At 35.8% G+C, this 27,560-nt stretch overlaps 1 protein-coding gene across 7 annotated transcripts in view; it reads right to left on the reverse strand.

Annotated features, from left to right (window-relative positions):
• Positions 1-27,560, reverse strand: part of DDX4 (DEAD-box helicase 4) — a 90,032-nt gene that overhangs the window by 12,087 nt on the left and 50,385 nt on the right. For 3 of the 7 annotated variants that reach the window (XM_058732356.1, XM_058732354.1, XM_058732339.1), the window contains 11 exons: positions 23,912-24,013; positions 22,434-22,514; positions 21,403-21,465; positions 15,426-15,473; positions 15,268-15,315; positions 14,900-15,042; positions 14,074-14,226; positions 12,913-13,067; positions 7,332-7,461; positions 5,896-6,062; positions 1,722-1,867 (listed from right to left, as the gene is read on the reverse strand). In XM_058732356.1, the coding sequence (XP_058588339.1) occupies positions 1,722-1,867; positions 5,896-6,062; positions 7,332-7,461; positions 12,913-13,067; positions 14,074-14,226; positions 14,900-15,042; positions 15,268-15,315; positions 15,426-15,473; positions 21,403-21,465; positions 22,434-22,514; positions 23,912-24,013 (1,236 nt within the window). Of the gene's footprint in view, positions 1-1,721; positions 1,868-5,895; positions 6,063-7,331; positions 7,462-12,912; positions 13,068-14,073; positions 14,227-14,899; positions 15,043-15,267; positions 15,316-15,425; positions 15,474-21,402; positions 21,466-22,433; positions 22,515-23,911; positions 24,014-27,266; positions 27,464-27,560 lie in introns of those variants that run through there. The other 4 variants (XM_058732357.1, XM_058732349.1, XM_058732361.1 and 1 more) reach the window with 3 other exon arrangements.

Here is a 27,560-nt window from a genome sequence, read left to right on the forward strand (position 1 = left end):
GCTTATCTCTTCTGCATATGGAACTTCAATTTATACCTGACAAGTTCCTTGACCTCTCTGTATTTCAGTGTCCTCAATGTTAAAATGCGGTTAACAAAACTTACTTCAGAAAGTTGTTTTGAGCATTAAATGAGTTAATACATGTAAAACAATCAGAAGAGTATGTGGCCCACAGAAGTTATTATTTTAACTTAATATGCCATATACAGTATATTTATGAAACACTGGATGAAGCAAACCAGTAAAATTTCTCCAACTCATGATGAGCATTTGGTTTTAAAAAGTTTTGTGTTTTTTTTTAAGACTTAGCGGAAACTGAAGAATAGAAGCCTTTAAAAGTGTTTTCTAGGAGCGCCTGGGTGGCTCAGTCGGACTTTGGCTCAGGTCACAATCTCACAGTTTGTGAGTTTGAGCCCCACGTCGGGCTCTGTGCTGACTGCTCAGATCCTGGAGCCTACTTCACATTCTGTGTCTCCCTCTCTCTCTGCCCCTTCCCTGCTCATGCTGTGTCTCTGTCTCAAAAATAAGTAAACATTAAAAAAAAATTTTTAAGTGTTTTCTAAGTCAACTTCTTTTTTTTCCTCCTCATTGTTGGAAATTAGATGGTTTCCTGTCCTCTCCTCATTCCTCCATCTCAACAGTGACATTCAAATTGAAACTAAAATGAAGAAGGGGAGGGGGAATATATAGCATGTAAGTACACTTAGCCTGTGAGGTAATAAGAAGAAATTAAAATAATATTACTGGGTACCAAACAGGGCACTTGCTATGATGAATCACTGAATTCTACTCCTGAAACCAATATTGTACTATATGTTAAAACTAAGATTTTTTAAAAAAGGAAAAATAAATTTTGCTACATATGGTGGAAAAAATAAAACATTTTTTCTCAGTAATAAAGTAGGTCCTATAATGAAAAAAATGATAAATAAGATAGCAATATTAAAAAGTTTTATTTTTCGGCACAAACTAAGCCCAACTCAATCAAAGAAATACGACTTTCTATAAAAATTATTTGGGGGGGGTGAGAAATTTCTCATCACTATTGTAAAAACCAGAACCAGATGTTTAAAGTTCCCTTCAGCTCTAAAATTTTTTGAATCTACAATTATAGAAATATTTTGGAAGCAAAAACTATGAAGTAAAAATAACTCAGGGTGAAGAAAATGGAGTTTAATGTAAAGGAGGCTTTTTTATTTCTTACAATGAAAAATATATGTATTTCTCCTGGAATAGCTTTTTTAAAATTTTTTTTTTAACGTTTATTTATTTTTGAGACAGAGAGAGACAGAGCATGAATGGGGGAGGGTCAGAGAGAGAGGGAGACACAGAATCTGAAGCAGGCTCCAGGCTCTGAGCAGTCAGCACAGAGCCCGACGCGGGGCTCGAACTCACATACCATGAGATTGTGACCTGAGCCGAAGTCGGACGCTTAACTGACTGAGCCACCCAGGCGCCCCTCCTAGAATAGCTCTTAGTCACATATCTCAAGTCTCAAATCCTTTTTTTTAATCTTTATGAAGAAAAGATTAAACTGCTATATAATTTACAGAGGAAACTAAATCATAAAACCTTTTATAAAGAAAGCTTTAGAGAAAGAGGAAATAATGAAAACGCACTTATTTAAAAACCCATACCAAACAATTTTTAGAGTAATTTAAAAATTAAGCATTTTTTAAAAATCAAAATTATGACAAAAAAATAATATCAATGTAAGATACCTATGTTTCGCAGAATTTCGACAAGTTTTTCTCTTTTTGAGTACTGGCCAACTTGGAGAATGGTCTGCTGAACATCTCTACATGCTCCACCCACTTGTCCAACAGCAACAAACAAATAATCCGACTTTAAAAACTCCCCAGCCAACCTTCAAAGACAAAAAATTACTCCTTAACTTATCCTCTTCCATTAACACTCACAATATTCACTGAATTATTCCAAGTGTTATTTAATGTTAATTAGACAGATTATAACAACTATAACAAGGTAGATAACTTACATCATGCAAGTACTAATTCCAAAGATCAGTATAAAACATTAAGATTTTGTAAAATACTAAATAACTTAGTGAAACGTGGCCATGCAAAACTATTTAAAATGTGTATATAACAATAGAAAAGTATGCTAAATGATCAGACTACAACAAATAGGAATTTTTGTTACAAACTGAAATGCAAGCCTAGGGCAAAAATTCTGTCCTTCACTAATGCTTTCATGTATGTTATTGCTAAAAGTTGTTTTCTGAAAATATTACTTGTTAAACTACTATGCTTTGAACAATTATCAGCAAACCAGACCTTAGGTCAGGGCTTTTCATGTCATGACACATACAAAAAATTGTAGCATTTATACAGCATGTCTGAGCAAAAAAATGAGACAGGAGGTGAAGGGCCTAGAGGCTAGGTCACATCAGGCTGTGTATGGTCACCCCAAACGCTGAAGATATCAGCATGTGGACACACACATAACTCACAGACAGCATACAATTAAGAAGGCCTGCTTTAAATCATCCAGCGACAGAGGAAGAGGAGAAAGGGAACTGGCAAAGAAATGAGTTTTTCTGTGATTAAGGAGGAGGGCCAAATCTATCATCAGTCCTCCTCTGTCCCATTTAGCAGTCCCTACTTCTTAGCAGTCTCATGAAAATCTCATGAGCAAAGCATATCCAGAATCTTAATAAATCATTACTGCTTCTTTCTCTTCACCTGCTGTTACCATAAAAGAAAAAGAAAAGCTTCTTTTTGAAGTCCTTCCTTAAAGAATCAAGCACCCCCTCAAGCACAAATCTTAAAACCATCTACAGTTCATTACTTTCCATCATATTTTTTTCATTCACTAAAACATTAATTGTGTGTCTGTGTCAGGCATACATGATACAAGGTACTGGGAATACAAAGATGAATATGATAGTTTCTGCCACTGAGATGCTCACATCAAATAAGATATAGTTATATAAAAAATAATTACTACATTTTTAAGTATATAACATTTTTTAATATTGCATAATCATATATAAAACATTTCAGTATTTCAGAGAACAAAGTGAGGATTGATGGGGGAGGGGGAGAGGGGAAAATGGGTGATGGGCACTGAGGAGGGCCCTTGTTGGGATAAGCACTGAGTGTTGTATGTAAGTAATTACCCACGAAAATCTACCCCAAAACCAAGAGCACACTGTACACACTGTATGTTAGCCAATTTGACAAAATTTGACAGTAAATATTTTTAAAAATTTTTGAAAATTAAAAAAATAAACGTTTTAGTATTTAATATATTTTCATATTCCAGTTTAAACATTTACCATATTCAAAAAAATGTGCCAAGTGTTTAAAATAGTTTCTTGACAAATACAATGGCAAGAAATGGATGAAGTGATGTGTATTTCCAAGAGTCTTCAAGTACTGAGCTAGATCTAAGCAGCAGCAAGCAAGAATGTATAATAGTGATGACTAGGGAAAGACATTCTAAGAAGAAAGGAGAAACAAGAAAAAATAATGAGGAAGTATGGAATTTGGCTTGCTCAGCCAACAAGAAATAGTTTTAATAGAAAAGAAATATACAATTCCAGGTAATAAAGTAGCAGAAAAAGCAAAGATTTGATCATATGTACACTTTGAAATCTGGTTAGTCTGTGGAAATGGGAAGACACAGAAGGGCTTATTTTGAATAAATGTCTAAAAAAAAACCTAAAACTTTATTTTGGAATTATTACTGACATAAAATTGAGATTAGAGTCAGGGAGGACAGGTTAGAAAGCTACTGACAATGAGCAGAGAGAAAAGTGAAAAGGACTTAAATTAAGGTGGGAAACAGAAGAAACTGATTTGAAATATTTTAGAGATAACTGCCAAAATGACTGTTTTTGAAGGGCATAAAGTTAAAAGAATATATTAAAGCAATCAAGATGATTGAAAGGATTTGGGCTTGGAAAGACAACACAGCCAGTAAGGGAAACTGAACAGGAAAGAGGGCATTGAAGAAGAGCTTCCATTTTGGACATAATGAACCTTACAGGTAATTCATCTAAGAATAAAATACTCCTGAAGAGTTAAATCTGCAAGTCTGGCAATCCGAAGAGAGATTAAGGATACAGGTAATAAATTGGGGACAGTTACAGAAAGAAACATCAGCCAAGGAAATGGATGCTGCAATAGTTCAGTGAATATGTAGAATGATAACATTGGACTTTAGACAGAATAATGGGCAAGGTCCCTCAAGGTGAGGGACTCTACTGTTTACCCTACATACCCAGGACTTATACTCAAATATGGCTCATAAAAAGCCCTCACAAATATTACTGATGACAGTACACATTAGTCATTCTGGCTAGCCAACATTCAAATACCTTCCTATTTCAGGATGAATAAAAAAACATATAGGCAGCAGAATATTACCTGCTATTTAGGTAGGTAATTATCTACTTATTATTAATTGCAAAGGCGATAAGGGAAATACAGATACCACCTTTCAAGTTTTAAGACACCAGTTATTATAAGAAACTATTATTTTATGTACCACTAAGAAAGAAAAAAATCCTAACTGGTCAAATGCTCTCTTATGATTTAGATTTTTTCCCCCAATAAAGAGCTCGTTTTAACTTTACACAAAGACTTTTTTTTTCTTTTTTTTTTTTCAACGTTTTTATTTATTATTTTTGGGACAGAGAGAGACAGAGCATGAACGGAGGGGCAGAGAGAGAGGGAGACACAGAATCGGAAACAGGCCCCAGGCTCCGAGCCATCAGCCCAGAGCCTGACGCGGGGCTCGAACTCACAGACTGCAAGATCGTGACCTGGCTGAAGTCGGACGCTTAACCGACTGCGCCACCCAGGCGCCCCAACACAAAGACTTTTTAAATCATCTATTAAGTAAAACAAATCAATAGCCAGCACCACTAACTTGTGGCTTGTGAAGTATTTCATCCCATGTAAGACTCTATCAGGCCAGGAGACCCACTTTACAGAATAATAAGTGACAGAGCAGGCCCATAACCATAACGTCTACAGGTCATATCACATGACAACAGTGAGATGCTGCCAGGCTAACAGAAAGTGGAACATCCACTTAAACAAGTGCTTGGAAGTGTTTCTTTCTGAATATGGCACATGATTCAACAGGGCATGGTAACTTTCAACCAGAAATCCTTATATGGTACATTGGGTCTGAGACCAAGGCATGCAAAGCAAGAGTGGTCCACTTACCATTGCTCCCTGTGACTCATATTTGAAACTGTGTTTCCTGTCCCACCCACAGCCACAGATTCTGCAGGTGTGGAGGTCTTGGTTCCCAAAGAAAGAAAAGTTCTATCAGAGTAAATATGCAAGAGTCTAACTAAATGACAAGCTAAGAAGTTGCTGTTGAGACACTTCAGGCTCCCTAGGGCCAAGGGATCAGCAAGCAGGAAGAAGAGTTAGAACTCTAGAAGGAACACATCATCTATAAGGGATGTGTCATCCTCATCTCAGAATTCACCAAACCATATACAGTAAGATACTCAATATGTGTCAACAGTTGGTATGTGAATTTTCTACAAAAGGCCCAATTTTTGCAAGCAGTACAATTTTGGTTTCAAGACACAAAAAATAACTTCACTGAGTAAGCACTTATTAAATCCTATCTAGGTGCTGTGTAATCTCACACACACACACACACACACACACACACACACACTTTAATAAAATGTTACAAATTTTTTAAAGTGTGGCAAAGCCAGGGATAAAGGTTACAAACAATCAAAAACGCAGTTAAGTTTTTAGGAATACATCCACTTCTTAAACTACCTTTGTTACCTTAAATTTTAAAAATACTCTTAAAAATCATAGAGTCACATTGCTTTTCCTTTCATAAAGCCATTTATGTGCATAACAATTATTTTTAAGAAGAAAAAAATTTTACTTTTGAATTGCCTCTGGAAAAGTTGCACTAAACATAAGGGTTTGACGCTGTTCCTTTGATGGCATTCCTGGGCAGGAAATTAACTTCTTCATTTCTGGTCCAAAACCCATATCCAGCATGCGATCAGCTTCATCCAAAACTAAATATTTGACTTGTCTGAGACCAATCTTTAAGGATATTTTCAAGGGTTAGAGCAGAAAATGCATATTAGTCAATATATTAAACTAAAATGTGTCCACAATTCCAACTACTGATTTATTCTTAAGAATGAAAAGTAGAAATCAATGCATAAAACGATGAGAATTGTTTTGGTTCGTAACACTAGTACTGTTTATTTAAATGTTTATTAACAATTCTTGATCTTCACTAACATGTTAGCTACTAGCCTCATACAGCTATTAAGCACTTGAACTGTGGCTAGTATGCCTAAAAAACAAAATTTTTCATTTTATATCCTTTTTAAATGTTTACAGCCACATGTGGCTAACTACCATAGTGGACCTCACAGATCTACATCTTATTATCTGATAAAGTCAGATTCTTAAATGTAAGGAAACATTTTCTAACATCATGACATATTCAAATGTCTTATAACTGGTAAATTTACTTCTAATGCTTTAAACTCTTAATAAATTCTCCATTCTGTAATCACTTGGGAACAACTGAGAAACTTCTCTCACCTTCTTCGCATGAACACTTATCACTACAAAGAGAAACAGACATTTGCAAGGAAAACAAATGAATGTCGCACAACCATGTAAGATGTTAAGTGAGAAATCAAAGTGGATTTCTCTGGGTAGTCTGAATAAGTATCGTATCTTTATGCAGAAAGACCGTATTTTGAGTAACCCCTTTAGAGAAGAGCCTAAAAAAAGCAAAAGAGGTTCATGAACGTGAATTTAAAGCAACGATTTAGTGATTTAATATTGTGGTATGGGAATACCTACACTAAATATATAACTCTAAAATGTCTTTTTAAAGACTTGGAAATTTAATAATCCTGGTTAACATTACTCCTATGCTTCAACAGGAAACAAAATTGCTAGTACACAATTCAGGAAGAAAATATGTCATCATAACTTATATGAAACTATGGGAGCATTTAACGCATTTCTCCCTGTGTAGTGGAGTACAGGATATAGACTCTAGTCAGATCCAGGCTCTAACCCTAGCTCTATCACTAGAGCTAAGTGAGGGATTTTAAATAAATTGCATAATATCACTTACTGCTTTCTCAAACACAAAATAGGAAATACTTTTTATCTCATGTTGGAATTATTTTAAGAATTATGTAATAGTCCATTCAAAGATTCTGATGGGGGCCTAACATATAAAGGGTACTCTAATAAATATATATCTCTCTATATACCATTCTTCCCCTTTCCCATACAAAAAAAATTATTAATCCACAATTTTGTCATCCCTCGAGGGCCTACCTTTTCTTTACCTATGATATCCATCAGTCTCCCAGGAGTAGCACATAATATATTACAGCCTTGTACTATTTGTCGAATTGAATGACCCAACTGGGTTCCCCCATATATAACAACAGCTCTTACACAGGTCCTATTTACAAGAAAAATAAATGTTATTTTCTAGTTTTGTGAAAATTATACATCTGTTTCTAATGAACTATAAAAAGAAATCCATAAAGAAAAAAACTAATACATTCTCATTATCTAAAAAAAATTAAATTCTTCCCAAGAAGTTGAAAAAGAAATTAAAAATTATGAAAAAAAATCTGCAATCTATCCAAGCAACAGTTCTTCAAAAACAATGGTAAACACCAATACCACCCACAAAAACATTGACCAAAAACATGAACATGTGGTTCATAAGAAATACAACTGGCTTTTAAACATTTTTTTTAAGGTCAACATTACTTTAAAAAGGAAGACAAATTAAGACAAACACAACATTTTCCCTGAAGTGTAATAATACCATGTTAGCCATGGTGTCGGGAAACTGACACTTAATAGGATAAAATGAGACAGGCTCTTTCACAATTAGTCTCTATTAAAATTGTAAAAACTTCTCTCTTGTCCCAATAAATTCACATGTATGAATTTACCCTTTAAGTATGTCGCCACAAATGGGCAAAGATGAATTTACATAAATATTCACTGCCAGCTATTTAGCATCAAAACAGAAGAGTTGTAATTACAGTTCACTCATCCCAAGAGATACTTGTGCATTCCCATAGAAAGGGCAACAGTTCCAGATTAACATTTACCATTAAAAAAAAGAGAGTGACAACAGCTTAGTGTACTACCCACTTATTGGAAGAAGGATTAAAGTGCGTATGTGTGCACCAGCTGTTTTTACACTAATTCATATGAAACTGTTAACAGTGGTTAACTCTGAAGAGGAGAATTAAATAAGTTGGGGGGGAGGGTTGTCAAGAGGGCAGGACAGTTTTATGTTGTAGGGGTTTTTTTAAGTTTACTTAAGTAATCTCTACATACCACATGGGGCTCAAACTCCCAACACTGAGATCAAGAGTTTCATTCTCTACCAACTGAGCCACCCAGGTACCCCCAAAATTTTATGTTTATTAAACAAACTCATTGCTTTAAACAGATTCTATTTTCTGCTATTGCTAGGCCTAAATAAAATAACACATTTAATATTTATAACTCAGCAAATGCTAAATATTCAATAACTTCATTATTACCATTAGTATTCTAAGTGTACTATAACTTAACCAGTCCTTGACTGATAGGTATTTACTTTTCAGTTTTGCCATAACGTTGCAACAAATTTCCAGGTACAAAGATTCAATTTGTGCATGACCATTATCTGAATTTACCATGCATATGTTTTTGTTTTTAAAATAGTATTTGTTCAAGGGGCACAAAGGAGGAGACTTGTTGGGATGAGTACTGGGTGTTATATGTAGGTGATGAATCACTAGATTCTACTCCTGAAAACATTACTACACTATGTGTTAAATAACTTGGATGTAAATTTTAAAAAATTAATAAAGTTAATAAATAAAATGTTATTTTTTACTACTTGATTTAAAAGCCTAAAAGCAACACAGTACATGGGGATTATCAAGAAAAAACACTGTCATAAGCAATATATATCCACTTTCTTCAGGCTTTAAAGGATTTTTTTTTTTTTTTTAATTTTTTTTTTTTTCAACGTTTATTTATTTTTGGGACAGAGAGAGACAGAGCATGAACGGGGGAGGGACAGAGAGAGAGGGAGACACAGAATCGGAAACAGGCTCCAGGCTCTGAGCCATCAGCCCAGAGCCTGACGCGGGGCTCGAACTCACGGACCGTGAGATCGTGACCTGGCTGAAGTCGGACGCTTAACTGACTGCGCCACCCAGGCGCCCCAGGCTTTAAAGGATTTTTAGTAACTTTAGTTTTTTCTTCTCATTTTAAAATAAACTGACTCATAGAAAATAAAATATAACCATTTCTACATAAAAATCTGTAAAAAAAAAAAAAAAAAAAACCCTGTAAAAACAACACTAACATCCCATTAGATAAAGTGGTATACACCAATGTGTAATTAACAAACGAAAATTTATTAAGCATTCCAAAAGTAGTTTCGCCTTTTAAGTAAAAAAGTAAAGATACTTGTCCCTTTCCTCAAATATAGATCCTAACTCCCTTTCCCCTTAAGCGTGTGTTAAGGCTGGCTTCATAGGTGTGCAACCTATGCAGTCACATAGGGTCCCAAGATAGGAAGAGTCCTTAGCTTGGTTTAATGCTCTGCTATATGCGGTCTTAAAATTCTTAATAATTTATATTATTTTACTTTTATTTTTTTAATGTTTATTTATTGTTGAGAGACAGAGAGAAACAGAGCATGAGCAGGGGAGGGGCAGAGACAGGAGGAGACACAGAATCCGAAGCAGGTACCAGGCTCTGAGCTATCAGCACAGAGCCCGATGCAGGGCTTGAACTCACAAACCGTGAGATCATGACCTGAGCCGAAGTCAGATGCTTTACAGACTGAGCCACTCAGGCACTCCCATTTCTATCATTTTAGAGACAGAGAGTACATGCAGGGGAGAGGGGCAAAGGGACAGAGAGAGAGAACCCCAAGCAGGCTCCACACTTAGCGTGGAGCCCAATGTAGAGCTCAATCCCATGACCCTAGGATCATGACCCGAGTGAAAAATCAAGAGTCAGAAAGCAGCTCAAACCGAATGAGCCACCCAGGTGACCCCCATAATAATTATTGAACAAAGGACCCTGCATTTCCATTTTGTACTGTTCAAGCAAATGACATGGCAGTCCTGGGGTACGGGGTAGACTTAGTAACTTGCTGAGTGATGAACACAATATGGCAGAAGTGACTCAGACTATTTTATACGAGACACTGTAGCCTCCTCCTTGCTCTTCCTCATTCATTGTGCTAAGCAAGCCAGTTGTCATTTCCTAAGGACAATCAAGCATCCTTATGGGACAGGTATAAACAAGTCTTCAGAAAACTACAATTCTGGCTGGTATCTTGTCTGCAATCTCCTACTCCTGAGAGAGACCTCAAGCAACAAGCACTCAGCTAAACTCTTCCCCAACTCTTAATCCCCAGAAACTATTACACGGTATTTATCATTTTAACCAACTATGTTTTAGGTAATTTGTTAGGCAACAGATAATACCAAATGTTGGCAAAGTGTAGAGTGAACTGGCGTTCTCATACACTGCTAACAGAACTATCAGTACTGGCTTGAAGTTCATACCCTTTAACATTAAACTTATAAAAACCTACTTTAAGGAAAACTTAAAACATAAAAATAGAAAAAGTTTATTTAGCAATCTGCTCATTATGATTTTATTTATAGTAGTCCCAAACTAGAAACAACCGAAATGTGCCAAAATACAGAAATAAGATAATCTGAAAATGATTAAAAATTAGGTCTAATTATGAAATAAGCATCTTTTATATTATTAAATTATATTAAACAGTTTATTAAGAACACCCTAAGTGCATTAAACATGCATTAAAAACTACTAGAAAATATACCACCAATGTTTATTATGTATCTATTATCATCTGATTTATAAGCATGCTTCTCTAAAAATTTATTTTAATCTTTATTTTAGAGAGAGAGAGAGAGACAGAGAGAGAGAGCACGCACATGCACTTGAGTGTGGGAGAGGCAGTGAGAGAGGGAGACACAGAATCCAAAGCAGGCTCCAGGCTCCCAGCTTTCAGCACTGAGCCTGATGCAGGGCTCGAACTCACGAACCAAGATATCCTAACCTGAGTGGAAGCCAGATGCTTAATTGACTGAGCCACTCAGGCGCCTCATGTTTCTTTTAAAAATAAAAATGAACTGGGATTCCAGGGCTCCCCATGTTTCTTTTAAAAATAAAAAAAAAGCTGGGATTCCAGGGTGCCTGGGTGGCTCAGCAGCAAGGAATACCACAGAAAATGGTGGAAGAAAGCAGAATAAAAATAAAGCTCTGACTTAAAAAAAAAAAAAAAAAAAAAAAAAGAAAAAAAAAAAAGCAAGATTCAATCCATATGGAAAAAATAAGTTCTCCACTTGCAGAATTTGTAAAAGTTCTGTGCACCAGCCAGGTTCTCATTACTGCTAGGGCTGTGCCTACAAAAAGGCCATCTGTGCAATGTGTGGAAAAAAGGTTTTGGATACCAAAAACTACAAGCAAACATCTGTGTAGATGTGTCAATAACATCTCTGGCTTTTTGATTTTACTTTTTGCTTTGAATTTCCAAGGCATAACATAGATATTCAAGTTAAAAATAACACGTTTTAACACGATTAAAATCACACCATTGATTAGTTGACTAGTATTCTTTTCTTTTGCTTTCAAGAAGTTCTTAACAACAGTGTAACTACTATTCTGCCTTAGTTCTTTTCCTCACAAGCTTGTTGAACTAGCATAATTGGCCAACTTAATGAAAAATACTTTCCCAGTTCTGTATATACTTTTTATTTGTCATATTCATATAAGTCTTATCCTCACCCTCTACTTTACATATATCAGAGAACTGAGAAGGATATTACGACTGATATTTTGCTCTGACCATGAGACTTCTAACTCTTCCCTTATTCCCTTCTTGCTTGCATTGTTCTTAGAATGAGCAGTCTCTTTGTTAATTGCAGGTTCACAGGGCATTGAAGTATCCAAGACCACTATTGCTCAATTATTTGTTCTTGATACCAAAGTGCCAGTCCCTTTCCTACAAAAATACAGAGTCAGCCTGTGTCTGTCCAAATGAACACACTGAATTTCAGAAAAATACAGGTTATGCACATTACCTTGAATTTGAACAGTCATGAAAGCCAAAACAACAGTGTTCATCCATGGTAATGTGTAACAAATGAGTTACTACTCTTTAGGAAGTCTCCTTGAAACAAAAACCAAACTTTTCTTTTTTACCTTCCCTCCCTACCCCCAAAAAATAAATAGAACAAAACCAAAATAAACAGGTAAAACAAAACAAAACAACTTGGGGGCGGCTGGGTAGCCAGTCAATTAAGTGTCCAACTTCAAGTTAGGTCATGATCCTATGGGTTCAAGTCCCACATTGGGCTCTGCACTGACAGCTCAGAGCCTGAAGCCTGCTTCAGATTCTGTCTCCCTCTCTCTCTGCCCCTCCCTGGCTCACACTCTGTATCTCTGTCTCAAAAAAAAAAAAAAAATTGAAAAAAATTGAAAAAAATTGAAAAAAATTTTTAAATAAACTGGGATTCCATAAAGATTATAAAGAAAGCACATTTCAATCAAATAATTAGTATTACTGCACTGAGTTCTTCTGAGAACTCCACTGAGACTTTAAGAAAAATCTCTAAAGAAAACCTTGTTTTGAATGGCATTCCAGGGTGCCTGGGGGCTCAGTCTGTTCTTGATTTTGGCTCAGGCTGTGATCTCATGGTTGTGAGATCAAGTGCCACACTGGGCTCTGTGCTGAGCATGGAGCCTGCTTCAGATTCTCTCTCTCCCTCTCTCACTGCCCTCCGCCCTCAAAATAAATAAATACACATTTAAAAAAAAAAATGGATGGCATTCCAGATGTACATACCCAAAAGAAAATTTTCGGGCTTCCAAATAGATCTGATTGATCAACTCTCGAGTTGGTGCTACAATAATACACACTGGTTCCTGCAGATCTTTGAAACGACTGGCTGTTATTCCATCACGCATCATATGTGCCAAAATTGGCAAGAGAAAAGCTGCCTAAAAGTTAAATTACATGGTATACGAATTTATAATACATCATCCTTCTCCCTGTAAAAATAAATCTATTCCTTATTTCCTTACAGTCTCTAGATTCTTCCTCCATCTTGCTGGTAAATTTAAGATGAGAGAAGAAAACAGTTTTAGTTCAGTGAGTTTTTAACACCTCAACTTTTATGCTCATTTACACAATATAAAATTTTTGATATTTTTCAGTTTTTTAAAAAGCACACCCATTGATTCTAAATAAATTAACATTAACTTATTTATAGAGGGGAATGTACATATAACTTGACGTAAATCATTGCATTTAGCAATTATTCTAAATCTGTCCTTTTGGAGTAGTGATAAAATTATCACTCCGAATTCATGACAAAAGTGTTACACAAACAGAGCAAAAATTGGGAAATCATTCATTTGGATTACTCACCCTTACTGAAGTTAATGGGGCAAAAGAAATGTTTTGTAATAGTTTTCTCATTAAGATACTAAAATCTACCTCCAAAGTAAGGCTTAAGTCACACATCAGCTGCTATACTATATAACTCACTTATTATCCCCTCAACTCTACTATGGAGGCTGATTAAGGTTAAAACAGCATGAACCAAAATTGCATGATTCAGAAAGGATAGTCTTTAAGACTCATCTCATGGAACCCTATTTAACAGACAGATCCCAGAGGTAAGTCTTAAGACCAGCCCGATCTCATCCGAGTTCTTTTGGATAGCATAACCTGAGGTTATTTTTATAACCTCTAGTGCTTTGACCCTCTATCATTTTATTTCGGATATTAACATGTTACAGAAGGAGTTGAGCACTCTTAAAAAAATGAATTAAACATTCATTTTGCTTCATTCAGAAGCAAAAAACATGAGTATTTATGACAGTTCATTGAAATTATCGATCTACCATTCAACCGAAAAGATTCAAACTACTTGAAAAAAAATTAAGTTCAAAAACTATTAATAGTTTGATTATGGAGAGTACATGTTGGAAAAGGACTTACAGTCTTTCCAGACCCTGTCTGAGCACATGCCATCAAATCTCGCCCTGCTAGTATAATAGGAATACTGTATTTTTGCACAGGAGTAAGCTTAGTATAACCAGCTTTAGCAATGTTGTTATTCAGTGTCTGACAGAGATTAGCTTCCTCAAAAGTCTAAAAAAAAAAAAAAAAAAAAAAAACAAGGCAGGGGAGTGGGGGGGGGAGGGCAGTGATTAAATTCCATATATCACACGCAGATCATCCCATAAACATATCCCATTTGAGTTATTCTCATGTTTTTGTTAATTCCATTCTATATACTAAACTTACTTTACCAATATGCCCCTACTCAAAAGTAATAAACAGAGCCTATATATTATTACTTCATAGAATTAAAGAATATTCCCTATAGATACTAGTTCTAAAAACATTTTTTCTGATCTCTCAAAACCTGTGAAATACAAATACTCTGACCAGTAATAATGGCTCATTAATCAACAGGGGACTGTAAGCTCCCCTACTCCTTAGAAAATCATTCTCCTAAAACAGACTTTCTCAAATATTTAGGAAGCAGACATCTTGAATCTCTAGAAAAATATCCTTTTTAGTAGATTTAAATGAAGTTCTCATCCTGGTTTGGTAATGTGGAGATGAAATTTAATACTCTTTCAACATAGTTATTAATTCTACTGTACATGGTAGATATGGTTCTTAATTTCTAACCTAAGCCATTAAGTGCTAAAAATGAGATTTTTATATTCTTTCACATCAACCTATGGAAATGTACCAACTATTTTAAAAACAAAGTTTCCTACACAGTCAATAAAGATATAATTATTACACTGACCAGAATTGCTGGTGGTGCATCATGTCCAGATACTTCTACAAGAATAGTATCATATTTGTCAAAGTTTATGCCTGTCTGATAATGTGCAAAGATGGAATCCTCATCCTCAGGTGGCGGAGGTGGTATGTAGGTCACCTTTGGTCCTTAGAATTCAAATAAAAGAAAGAGCTTACATCACAAGGACCAGAAGAAAAGTAAGAGGGAAAACAAGAACTGAATATCAAATTTTAAATGCTGTAGAACTTCCCAATGTTTACCATTCAACTTTTCACTTCAAATAAAAAAAAAAGTCAACTCTGCTTTTAAGTATTTTTCATTTTTATTAAAATACAATAGAAATTCATGGGATCACACAAAAATTAGTATACCTTGAGTATCACCACTTTCTCCTCCTTCAGCTTCTGACTTCCAAGAATCTTAAAGGCAATCAAACCAAAACAAGATATAAATGGTTTGTATTTTTTAATTGGAGGGTAAAAGAATTTTGACCATAAAAATCAAATACTTTATCTAAAGTAAAACTTACTTTTTCCAGAGCCTGTTATTACTTCTTCATTTAAACCTTTGTAACCACCTAATTAAAAAAAATCCATACTGACAATTAGTCAAGATAAAAGACTGTGCACATCTTTATTTTCATTGCTTGTTTTCAAAGAAAGTAAGTTCTAAAAATGGACAGACATCTTTAAAGTCCCTTCACACAAACAAGACAATTTTGATAAATAAAATCCTTAACAATTTTAGGTTTAACAATTAGGCTAACAATTAGGTTAACCTTAATTAGGTTTCCTTAATACTCAAAATGCTGATTTCATGCAGCTGATACTGTTATATATTATTAGTTTTTGTTTCAGCTGTTCTGTCCCTTTCCTAATTCCTATACTCCTCAGCAAAGGAATCTATTTTCTAAAATGAACTAAAAGTCCATCTGTATTGGGGTATCCCCACTACCATTCCCAGGTTGTATGATTCAGTAGGACTCAGAAACTATTATAGTCATACTCACAATTATGATTTATTACAAAGGACAGAAAGTAACATCAGCAAAGGAAAAAGGTGTATGGGGCAAAATCCAAAGATAACCAGACATAAGCTTCCAAGAGTCCGCTCCCAGTGGTGTCACACAGGACTAATTTCCCTAGCCCCAAGTTGTAACAACACCTTGGAAACACTGCTTTTTATTAGGGGCTGATAATGTAGCCACTTTCTGCCTCGCAAATACCAGGCAGAAATTTCAGACTCTCAAAAGAAAAGAAGGTATTAAAACTACATTGTTGGGGCGTCTGGGTGGCTCTGTTGGCTGGGTGGCTCAGTTCATGAGAACTCATGATCTCATGGCTCATGAGTTCAAGCCCGGTGTGGGGCTCCATGCTGACAGCTCAGAGCCTGGAGCCTGCCTCAAATTCTGTGTCTCCCTCTCTCTGCCCCTACCCTGTTTGCGCTTTGTCTCTCTCAAAAATAAACATAAAAAAATTAAAAAAAAAAAAAAAAAAAAAAAACCTACATTGTTGTACTAACAATTCAGGCACAGTAAGCCATTCTTACACTACTCAGGGTGGTGAGAACCCTCCCCAAATCCAATTTCCCGAATACTAGACAAAGAACAACCTTGTAAGCAGGACATTCAAAGAACAACAGTCAGGACTGTTACGTTAACTCTTTTCCATACAATACCCTATGGTTTTTAGACAATAGTTATCTATTGTGCCACTTTCAGGTATTGTCAGAAAAAAAGAATAAGGACTGCACTAGATTTAAAAATCTAACAAGATACATTTTTACATGTAAGCTAATTTTGTCCTGAACATCCTTGTCCAAACAAGATTTGAGCATTTGTAAATATGGTTTAACTAGCCATTAGTAACCTCTTTCTATAATGAAGAATCTAAGAATCAAGAGGGTAGAACAGAGGCAGCCCAAAGGAACTGTCTCTTTGAATGCTCTGAGAGTACTAATGATCACTGAGGATTTTTCAGAGAAATAAAACAAGCTTTATTGTTTTCCTGGTCAGGAAAGCATTTTAACTTTTATGACATTTAAATATTTCTAACTCTAAAAAAATTTTTCATAGTACAAAATCATGTATACTCGACACTGTTTATCCCTTTTACCAAATCAAATCAAATAACTATCTCATAAGAAAACACAGTTTTGTTTTTTTTAATTTATTTTGAGAGAGGGGGCAGGGAGGGCAGGAGTGTTGTCAGGGCAGAGCCCAAACAAGGCTGGAACTCACAAACCATGAGATAATGACCTGAGCCAAAATCAAGAGTCAGATGTTTAACCCACTAAGCCACCCAGACGCCCCACAAAACATACTGTCTTAAGAACTTATACATACATATTTCAATCTTCAACATCTGCACAGTATCCCATTTTATGGTTATATTATTTAGTAAACCATTATTTATTGATGAATTCTGGTTGACTTTCAGTTTTTACTTATTATAAATGAAGCTTCAGTGAACACCCTTGTGCATACACTGAGCAAATACATCAATGATATATAATTCCTATAATGGAACTGCTATACTGAGGAGTATTAAGTAACTCCCAATACAGGCAGAGAAAATGTATATTCCTCAAAGTGTATAAAAGTACTAACGGTTACTTTTAACATCAAAAATTAAATTTGGTTATTATATAATGCCCTTCTCATCTCTTGTTACAGCCTTTAATTTAAAGTCTAGTTCGTCTGATATAAGTATGGCTACTCCAGCTGGAACAGCTAACAATTATAAATGTCTATGCGCCGAATACAGGAGCCCCCAGATATACAAAACAATTACTCACAAACATAAGCAACCTTATTGATAAGAATGTGGTCATTGCAGGGGACTTTAACACCCCACTTACAGAAATAGATAGATCATCTAGACACACCAACAATAAAGAAACAAGGGCCCTGAATGATACACTGGATCAGATGGATGTGACAGATATATTGAGAACTCTGCATCCCAAAGCAACAGATATACTTTCTTCTCGAGTGCACATGGAACCTTCTCCAAGATAGATCACATACTGGGTCACAAAAAAGTCCTTCATAAGTATACAAGAACTGAAATCATTCCATGCACACTTTCAGACCACAGTGCTATGAAGCTTGAAATCAACCACAGGAAAAAGTCTGGAAAACCTCCAAAAGCATGTAACGAGGTTAAAGAACACCCTACTAAAGAATGAGTGGGTCAACCAGGCAATTAGAGAAGAAATTTAAAAATATATGGAAACAAACGAAAATGAAAATACAACAATCCAAACGCTTTGGGATGCAGCGAAGGCAGTCCTGAGAGGAAAATACATTGCAATCCAGGCCTATCTCAAGAAACAAGAAAAATCCCAAATACAAAATCTAACAGCACACCTAAAGGAGATAGAAGCAGAATAGCAAAGACAGCCTAAACCCAGCAGAAGAAGAGAAATAATAAAGATCAGAGCAGAAATAAACAAGATAGACTCTAAAAAAACTGTAGAGCAGATCAATGAAACCAAGAGTTGGTTTTTTGAAAAAATAAACAAAATTGATAAACCTCTAGCCAGGCTTCTCAAAAAGAAAAGGGAGGACCCAAATAGATAAAATCATGAATGAAAATGGAATTATTACAACCAATTCCTCAGAAATACAAGCAATTACCAGGGAATACTATGAAAAATTATATGCCAACAAACTGGACAACCTGGAAGAAATGGACAAATTCCTAAACACCCACACACTTCCGAAACTCAATCAGGAGGAAATAGAAAGCTTGACAGACCCATAACCCACGAAGAAATTGAATCAGTCATCAAAAATCTCCCAACAAATAAGAGTCCAGGACCAGACGGCTTCCCAGGGGAGTTCTACCAGACGTTTAAAGCAGAGATAATACCTATCCTTCTCAAGTTATTCCAAAAAATAGAAAGGGAAAGAAAACTTCCAGACTCATTCTGTGAAGCCAGTATTACTTTGATTCCTAAACCAGAGAGACCCAGTAAAAAAAGAGAACTACAGGCCAATATCCCTGATGAATATGGATGCAAAAATTCTCAGTAAGACACTACCAAATCGAATTCAACAGCATATAAAAAGAATTATTCACCATGATCAAGTGGGATTCATTCCTGGGATGCAGGGCTGGTTCAACATTCGCAAATCGATCAACGTGACACATCACATTAATAAAAGAAAAGATAAGAACCATAGGATCCTGTCAACTGATGCACAAAAAGCATTTGACAAAATTCAGCATCCTTTCTTAATAAAAACCCTCGAGAAAGTCGGGATAGAAGGAACATACTTAAAGATCATAAAAGCCATTTATGAAAAGCCCAAAGCTAACATCATCCTCAATGGGGAAAAACTGAGAGCTTTTTCCCTGAGATCAGAAACACAAAAGGGATGTAAACTCTCACCGCTGTTGTTTAACATAGTGTTGGAAGTTCTAGCATCAGCAATCAGACAACAAAGGCATCAAAATTGGCAAAGATGAAGTTAAGCTTTCACTTTTTGCAGATGACATGATATTATACATGGATAATCCGACTTACTCCACCAAAAGTCTGCTAGAACTGATACATGAATTCAACAAAGTCGCAGGATACAAAATCAATGTACAGAAATCAGTTACATTCTTATATACTAATAACGAAGCAACAGAAAGACAAATAAAGAAGCTGATCCCATTCACAATTGCACCAAGAAGCATAAAATACCTAGGGATAAACCTAACCAAAGATGTAAAAGATCTGTATGCTGAAAACTATAGAAAGCTTATGAAGGAAATTGAAGAAGATATAAAGAAATGGAAAAACATTCCGTGCTCATGGATTGGAAGAATATTGCTAAAATGTCAATACTACCAAAGCTATCTACACATTCAATGCAATCCCAATCAAAATCGCACCAGCATTCCTCTCGAAACTAGAACAAGCAATCCTAAAATTCATATGGAACCACAAAAGGCCCCGAATAGCCAAAGTAATTTTGAAGAAGAAAACCAAAGCAGGAGGCATCACAATCCCAGACTTTAGCCTCTACTACAAAGCTGTAATCATCAAGACAGCATGGTATTGGCACAAAAACAGACACATAGACCAATGGAATAGAATAGAAACCCCAGAACTAGACCCACAAACGTATGGCCAACTAACCTTTGACAAAGCAGGAAAAAAGACAGTCTCTTTAACAAATGGTGCTGGGAGAACTGGACAGCAACATGCAGAGGAATGAAACTAGACCACTTTCTTACACCATTCAGAAAAAGAAACTCAAAATGGATAAAGGACCTGAATGTGAGACAGGAAACCATCAAAACCCTAGAGGAGAAGGCAGGAAAAAACCTCTCTGACCTCAGCCGTAGCAATTTCTTACTTGACACATCACCAAAGGCAAGGGAATTAAAAGCAAAAATGAACTACTGGGACCTTATGAAGATAAAAAGCTTCTGCACAGCAAAGGAAACAATCAACAAAACGAAAAGGCAACCAACAGAATGGGAAAAGATATTTGCAAATGACATATCAGACAAAGGGCTAATATCCAAAATCTATAAAGAGCTCACCAAACTCCACACCCGAAAAACAAATAATCCAGTGAAGAAATGGGCAGAAAACATGAATAGACACTTCTCTCAAGAAGACATCCAGATGGCCAAAAGGCACATGAAAAGATGCTCAATGTCGCTCATCAGGGAAATACAAATCAAAACCACACTCAGATATCACCTCACGCCAGTCAGAGTGGCCAAAATGAACAAATCAGGAGACTATAGACGCTGGAGAGGATATGGAGAAACGGGAACCCTCTTGCACTGTTGGTGGGAATGCAAACCGGTGCAGCCGCTCTGGAAAACAGGGTGGAGGTTCCTCAAAAAATTAAAAATAGACCTACCCTATGACCCAGCAATAGTACTGCTAGGAATTTACCCAAGGGATATAGGAGTAGTGATGCATAGGGGCACTTGTACCCTAATGTTTATAGCAGCACTCTCAACAATAGCCAAATTATGCAAAGAGCCTAAATGTCCATCAACTGATGAATGGATAAAGAAATTGTGGTTTATATACACAATGGAGTAGTATGTGGCAACGAGAAAGAATGAAACATGGCCCTTTGTAGCAACGTGGATGGAACTGGAGAGTGTGATGCTAAGTGAAATAAGCCATACAGAGAAAGACAGATACCATATGTTTTCACTCTCATGTGGATCCTGAGAAACTTAACAGAAACCCATGGGGGAGGGGAAGGAAAAAAAAAAAAAAAGAAGAGGTGAGAGCGGGAGAGAGCCAAAGCATAAGAGACTCTTAAAAACTGAGAACAAACTGAGGGTTGATGGAGGGTGGGAGGTAGGGGAAGGTGGGTGATGGGTATTGAGGAGGGCACCTTTTGGGATGAGCACTGGGTGTTTTATGGAAACCAATTTGGCAATAAATTTCATATATTGAAAAAAATTAGATTAAAAAAATTAAATTTGGATTACAATAATGTTAACCCCTTGTAGGTAAACCAAGTAAAAACTCACCTCGTCCACTTCCACTGCCGCTTCTGCTTTGGTAAGTGTCACCATTACCTGTAAGGCATTGTTCTGCAGATTACTTAGACATATAGCTATTTCTATTCAAATACTGAGTACTGAGGATACCTGGTCCCTTTGTCCATCCATCTCTTAATTCTACATTTAATATAAATCTTTTCCTCATGTGAACACTTTAAAACCTTCATTTTTTTTTGAGAGAGAGTTTTAAGTTCACAGAAAAATTGAGAGAAAGGAACAGAGATTTCTCTGATACCTCCCTCCTGCCCTCACATTTTAACAGCCTCCCCCATTATCAACATTAAAAGTTTATCATATTAAAAGTTTACAGTAGGGCTCACATTCGGTGTTATACATTCTATGGGTTTTAAAAAACATAAAATGACTTGTATCCACCGTTGATGTATCATACAAAGTATTTTCACTGTTCTAAAAATCCTTCATACTATTCCTTCCTGCCCCCAACCCCTGGCAACCACTATTCTTTTTACCCTTCTCCAAAGTTGTTCCTTTTCCAGAATGTCTTAAAGTTGGAAAGTATTTAATAAGTAGCCTTTTCAGATTGGCTTCTTTCACTTAGTAACATGCATTTAGGGTTTCTACAGGTCTTTTCATAGTTTGATGGCTCATTTCCTTTTAGTACTGAATAACAGTCTATGGTTTGGATGTACCAGTATATACACATTTGCACATTTTTATCAATAATTGTGTTGCTGTGTTTTTTCATTTTCTCCTCAAATCACCTAAAGAGTTCTTTCTTTGAAACCACTGCAAACTTCATTTTCCTTCCTCCAATTCAAGCTATATTTATACATCAAATTAACTGGTAAGAGAGAAGAAATAATTCACAGTGCACAAATTTTATAAGGAAGGCAAAACTGCTCATGTATAAAAAGCAGATCTAAAAATCATAGAAAGTTATGAGCTAACCAAGTATACTTAAATACATCTATTAGTTTACTAATTGTAGAGTTAAAAACATGAATGTTTAACATTCAATAAGAAATTCTATTTCTCACCTGCACCACTTAAAGATGGTCTTCTAGAACCAAAAAGGCCACCAGTGCGCTGCATCCCCTCATCTTGTTCATATTCACTATCTGTATTTGTACATAATGAGATTATATTACTTTTAAGAGGTTTTAAAATGATAAAGAGAAGAAAATCTAAAAGAGAGACAAGAAAATCAAGTGATAGTGCCAGAAGTTAAAGATGTGAGGCAAAATAGTTTAAATTGTACAAGAATCACAATGAGCATTTTTCTAAGAATCACACAAAGGATTTCTCCATAAATTATTTCTTTGAATTACAAATGACTTCCTCAAAACTTTTATTAAAATTATTTTTTAAAAAAGTTAGGGCCAATACTATGTTAAAATATCATATAAGCAAAAGTTAAACAACCTCCCAAAAATAGCACTGCTACTGCCCCAGAAACTTCACATTGCATAGCCTTTTTGCTTATTCTCCGGAACAGTACCCGCTTGCTCCCACTGTTGCTAAATCAAACCTTACAAGTCCTGAACAACCCCTAGACCCTTACACTTTTTTAAAAGTGACAATTCACTAATCTCCTATACATCTATTAAATTATTACAGATTTAGTTTTGACTTCCAAAACCACGCATCCTTCCTCTTCCATTAAGAGACACACGCAGGGGCGCCTGGGTGGCGCAGTCGGTTAAGCGTCCGACTTCAGCCAGGTCACGATCTCGCGGTCCGTGAGTTCGAGCCCCGCGTCAGGCTCTGGGCTGATGGCTCAGAGCCTGGAGCCTGTTTCCGATTCTGTGTCTCCCTCTCTCTCTGCCCCTCCCCCGTTCATGCTCTGTCTCTCTCTGTCCCAAAAATAAAAAAAAATAAAATAAAAAAAAAAAAGAGACACACGCAATCCAGCAGTGACTTCTGAAGTCAATACCCCTAGCTCTAAGAAACGATGGCTGGAGTAAGTTGTTAGAAAGCCAAACTGGTAGAAGAGGGTATAAAGGAGGGTACAGTCTTAGAGAAGGCTACCTATTTCTAAGGTTGGCTTTTATGATGAAGGCTTTCAAACAGTAATATTAGGCACTTGGGTGGCTCAGATGGCTGAGCACCCTACTCTTGGTTTTGGCTCACGTCATGATCTCACAGTTTGTGAGTTTGAGCCCTGCATTGCGCTCTGTGTGGACAGAGCAGAGTCCACTTGGAATTCTCTCTTCACCCCCACCCCTTTCCCGCTCTCTCCCTCTCTCAAAATAAATAAATAAACTCTAAAAAAAAAAAAAAAAAAAGTAAGATTAAAGAGCTGAGTCACACAAACTTCTATAAAGACTCATCTATTCCAACAGGTATGCAATTAGATATGTGTCTAAAAATGTCATATATAATGTAAGCAATTATATACCAGCTACAGTGTAAGCTCTTCTCATATAATCCTCTCAACAAGCTTAACCGATAGGTTTTATTTTTTATCATTTCCTTCTTAACAGATAAAGCACACCATTTGCAATTCACTACTAACTTGAACTTCCTAGACCAAATCCTCCACGGCAACCTCGGAAACCACCTCTTCCACCTCTTCTGGATGACCCTGAAGCTTCTGAATCATTTCCATCTTGATAGCCTATAATATGAAAACACACACAAGAACAACACAAAATAACAACAAAGAAATCTTGGAGAAATGGTGTCCAAATTTATTTTAAGCCTTGCATAATTAAGTAACTTTAAATATTTTAAGGCATTAATAGTTACTAAAAAGAAATGCCATATTTGACCTATAAATGTTCAACTTTGGGGCACCTGGGTGGCTCAGACGGTTAAGCGTCCACTTTGGCTCAGGTCATGATCTCGCAATCTTTGAGTTCGAGCCCCGTGTCTGGCTCTGTGCTGACAGCTCGGAGCCTGGAGCCTGCTTCAGATTCTGTGTCTCCCTCTCTCTCTCCCCCTTTCCCCACTCATGCTCTGTCTCTGAATCTGTCTGTCTCTCTCTGTTAAAAATAAACATTAAATGTTCAACTTTACTACCATAAACAGATATAGCTACAATTTAAAAAAAGAAAAACCCACTGTTTTCTGAGAATCAAAACGAAAAATAACCAGAGGTAGTTAGTTGGCTGGCTCAGTCAGTACAGCTTGTGACTCTATTCCAGAGTCTTGAGTTCAAGCCCCACGTTGAGAGGAAGAGTTTACTTGAAAAAAAAATTTTTTTTGACGAAAAAACTGTCACTTGCAAAACACTGAAAATTACCACAAATGTATCATTAACAACATTTCTACAATGCACAGAAGCCTTAGATAAATCTAGGCTTACATTGTTCTTTACAGAAAACAGTAAAACATCTTACTCAAAGCAGAGACATATAGACATATACAAAGCCTGATTTCCTACTATAAACACTTTAAATTCAATTAAAAACCAAAAATCAGTATAAATATTTCAAGTAACATATCCCACCTAAGGCAGAACGAGGTCAATTCAAAACCAAAACGTCAACTGGGCAGAAAATAAAGAGAGATTCAGTTTATGAACTTGCCACTATTTACAAAGAAACTTCTCAATAAAGGTAAAAATTCTACCTGTATTTCTTGATACTGAATTATATGTGTTTTTAAAGCCTATTTATAAAATAGGGCAGACTTAATTCAAGGTAGATTCATCTACAACCTCAAACTTAGATTCCTCAATCTAGCAACAATCGCTTTATCAATACTTATATCCACCTTTTCTAAATTATTTGTGCCTCTTTATCTTTGAATAAACCTTGTTAGAGTTTATCTCTTCTCAAGAAACAGTTTATTTTTTTGACCAGCTTCTTTTTTAGGTATGTTACTTTGGTGTGAGCATATGAATAATAAAATGAAAACCTATAGACCTACTAGCCAGCTTAAAACTAAAAACGTTCCCAGGGCATCAGGGTAGCTCAGCTGGTCCACCCAGTCCAACTTCAGCTCAGGTCATGCTAAGTTCATGGGTTCAAGGCCCAAGTCGGGGTGTGTGCTGACAAGCGTGAAACCTGCTTCAGATCTGTCTCCCTCTCTCTCTGCCCTTCCCCAGCTTATGCTGTCTCTCAAAAATAAATATATTAAAAAAAAAACAAACTAAAAATATTCCCAAGACCTAGGGAGACCATGTGTAGTCTTTCACCCTATGTTTCCCCCTTCCTCAACCAATATCCTGATTTGTTTCTCATTTCCTTGCTCCTAATTTTACCAACTATGTGCATATCTTTATGCAACATATTGTTCAGTTTGTTTGAGCTTTATATAATGGAATCTTATAGAATATGTATTTTTTATCTTGCTTCCTTTTATTCAACTTTTTGTTGATGCATACTTCATTCACTTTTAGTGCTGAATAACACTCCACTGTATCTGTTTCATTCATGTCTATTTTCTTTTTAACTTCCTTCTACTGAGTTTTTTAATTACTTAAGTTGAATACATTAATTTCTTTTCTACTCAATGCATTTAAGACTACAAAAATTCCTCAAAAAGTCAGCTGCTTTAGCTGTATCCCTTAAGTTTTGATGTTTTTACTGCCCATTCAGTTCTAAATACTTTATTATTTCCATATGAATTTTCAGAAATTGAGAAATTCAGTTTCCAAACCACAAGGGTTAGGCTTTTCATTATGGATTTCTGTTTTCACAATACTTTAACAAGAGGACATAGCATATGATAAATTCTACAGTATATTGTGAGACTTCCTTTTGGCCTTAATTTATGGCAAAATTATATCTATTTTCTAGATGCTGTAAAAGAATGTATAAAAAAGGGTGTGTATTATTCCAAACAGAAATATTAAATCAGGCTTAATAACTAGTATTCAAATCTACCGTAGTCTCTATAGTCTTACTCATTTCTGGTCTGCTCATTCTATCAGTTTGTAACAGAAAAATGGTTTAAACCTAAGATTAATGGTTTAACTAGAATTTGCAATTTTTTTCCACGTAATTATGTCTACTTTTGCTTTATATACATAAGAATATATTGTTAGATTTCAAACCATGTTCCAAACTGTAATATTTTCCCAGTGAACATGCCTTTTATCATTAGGTAATTATTTCTTTATCCCTAATATGTCTGCTTTAGTCTATTTTGTCTCCTATTTCTATACCAGCTTTTGGGGGTTCATATTGGACTGACATTTTTCTCTTTATTTGCAACTCTGCACTGAAATACATGTAACTATACACATATTATGATTACTGACATTGATTTCTTACTTCTTTCATCCTCTTTTGTGTTTTCTCTTTCCTGAATTTTTTTCAACTTTTTTTGTTCTTTCTGCCCTTCTGTTAGATTTCCCAAATGCTACATTTTATGCCTTTACTGACATCCTTCAATCTCACCATGAATATTTTATAAATATTTAAATTAGGGGAATCTGGGTGGCTTAGTCAGTTAAGCATCCAACTTCAGCTCAGGTCATGATCTCACAGTTCATGGGTTTGAGCCCTGCATCAGGCTCTGGGCTGACAGCTCAATGCCTGGAGCCTGCTTCAGATTCTGGGTCTCCCTCTCTCTCTGTCCCTCCCCCCGCTTGTGCTCTCTCTCTCTCAAAAATAAACATCAAAAACAAATTTTTTAATAAAAAATTAAAAAATAAATTATCTTCAACCTTGTCTATTTACTACAAAGTCCTGCCCTTCTACTGGATTTCCTCCACTAGTGAGTTATACATCAGGTACTTTTTATTATCTTTCAGTTTTACCATTTTTAAGAAATCCTGAAATTAGTTTCAATCCATTCTCTTTCCTACTGAGATGACAAAGAACTAAAGTATTTCATTTGTTAGTATGTTGGTTCTTTGTTTCTATAACACCTAAATTAATTACCATCATTTATTACTATCTTCTACAAGCAATACTTACCTAGGCTTACCAAGATGCTTACCATTTTTAAAACGTGTATTTATTTAGTTTTGTTCATCATTGCTTCCTACTTCTTTGTTGCAGTTTCCTCTTACTAGTAAATATGATTTAGTAGTTGTTTCCTCAGTGGTATGACAGTACTAAACACTATCTTTATCTCAGTGGTATTATTTCTCTCTGATAACTAAATTTTCCGGATGTAACAGTTCAGATTCAGAACTATTCTCCTCAGAATTCTACATTCTCCTCTATTCTGATCTCTACCTTTATTGGAAAAAAAAAAAAAAACGCACA

This window comes from Neofelis nebulosa, chromosome 1, assembly GCF_028018385.1.
Source record: "Neofelis nebulosa isolate mNeoNeb1 chromosome 1, mNeoNeb1.pri, whole genome shotgun sequence".
In the NCBI taxonomy this organism is placed as follows: Eukaryota; Metazoa; Chordata; class Mammalia; order Carnivora; family Felidae; genus Neofelis; species Neofelis nebulosa.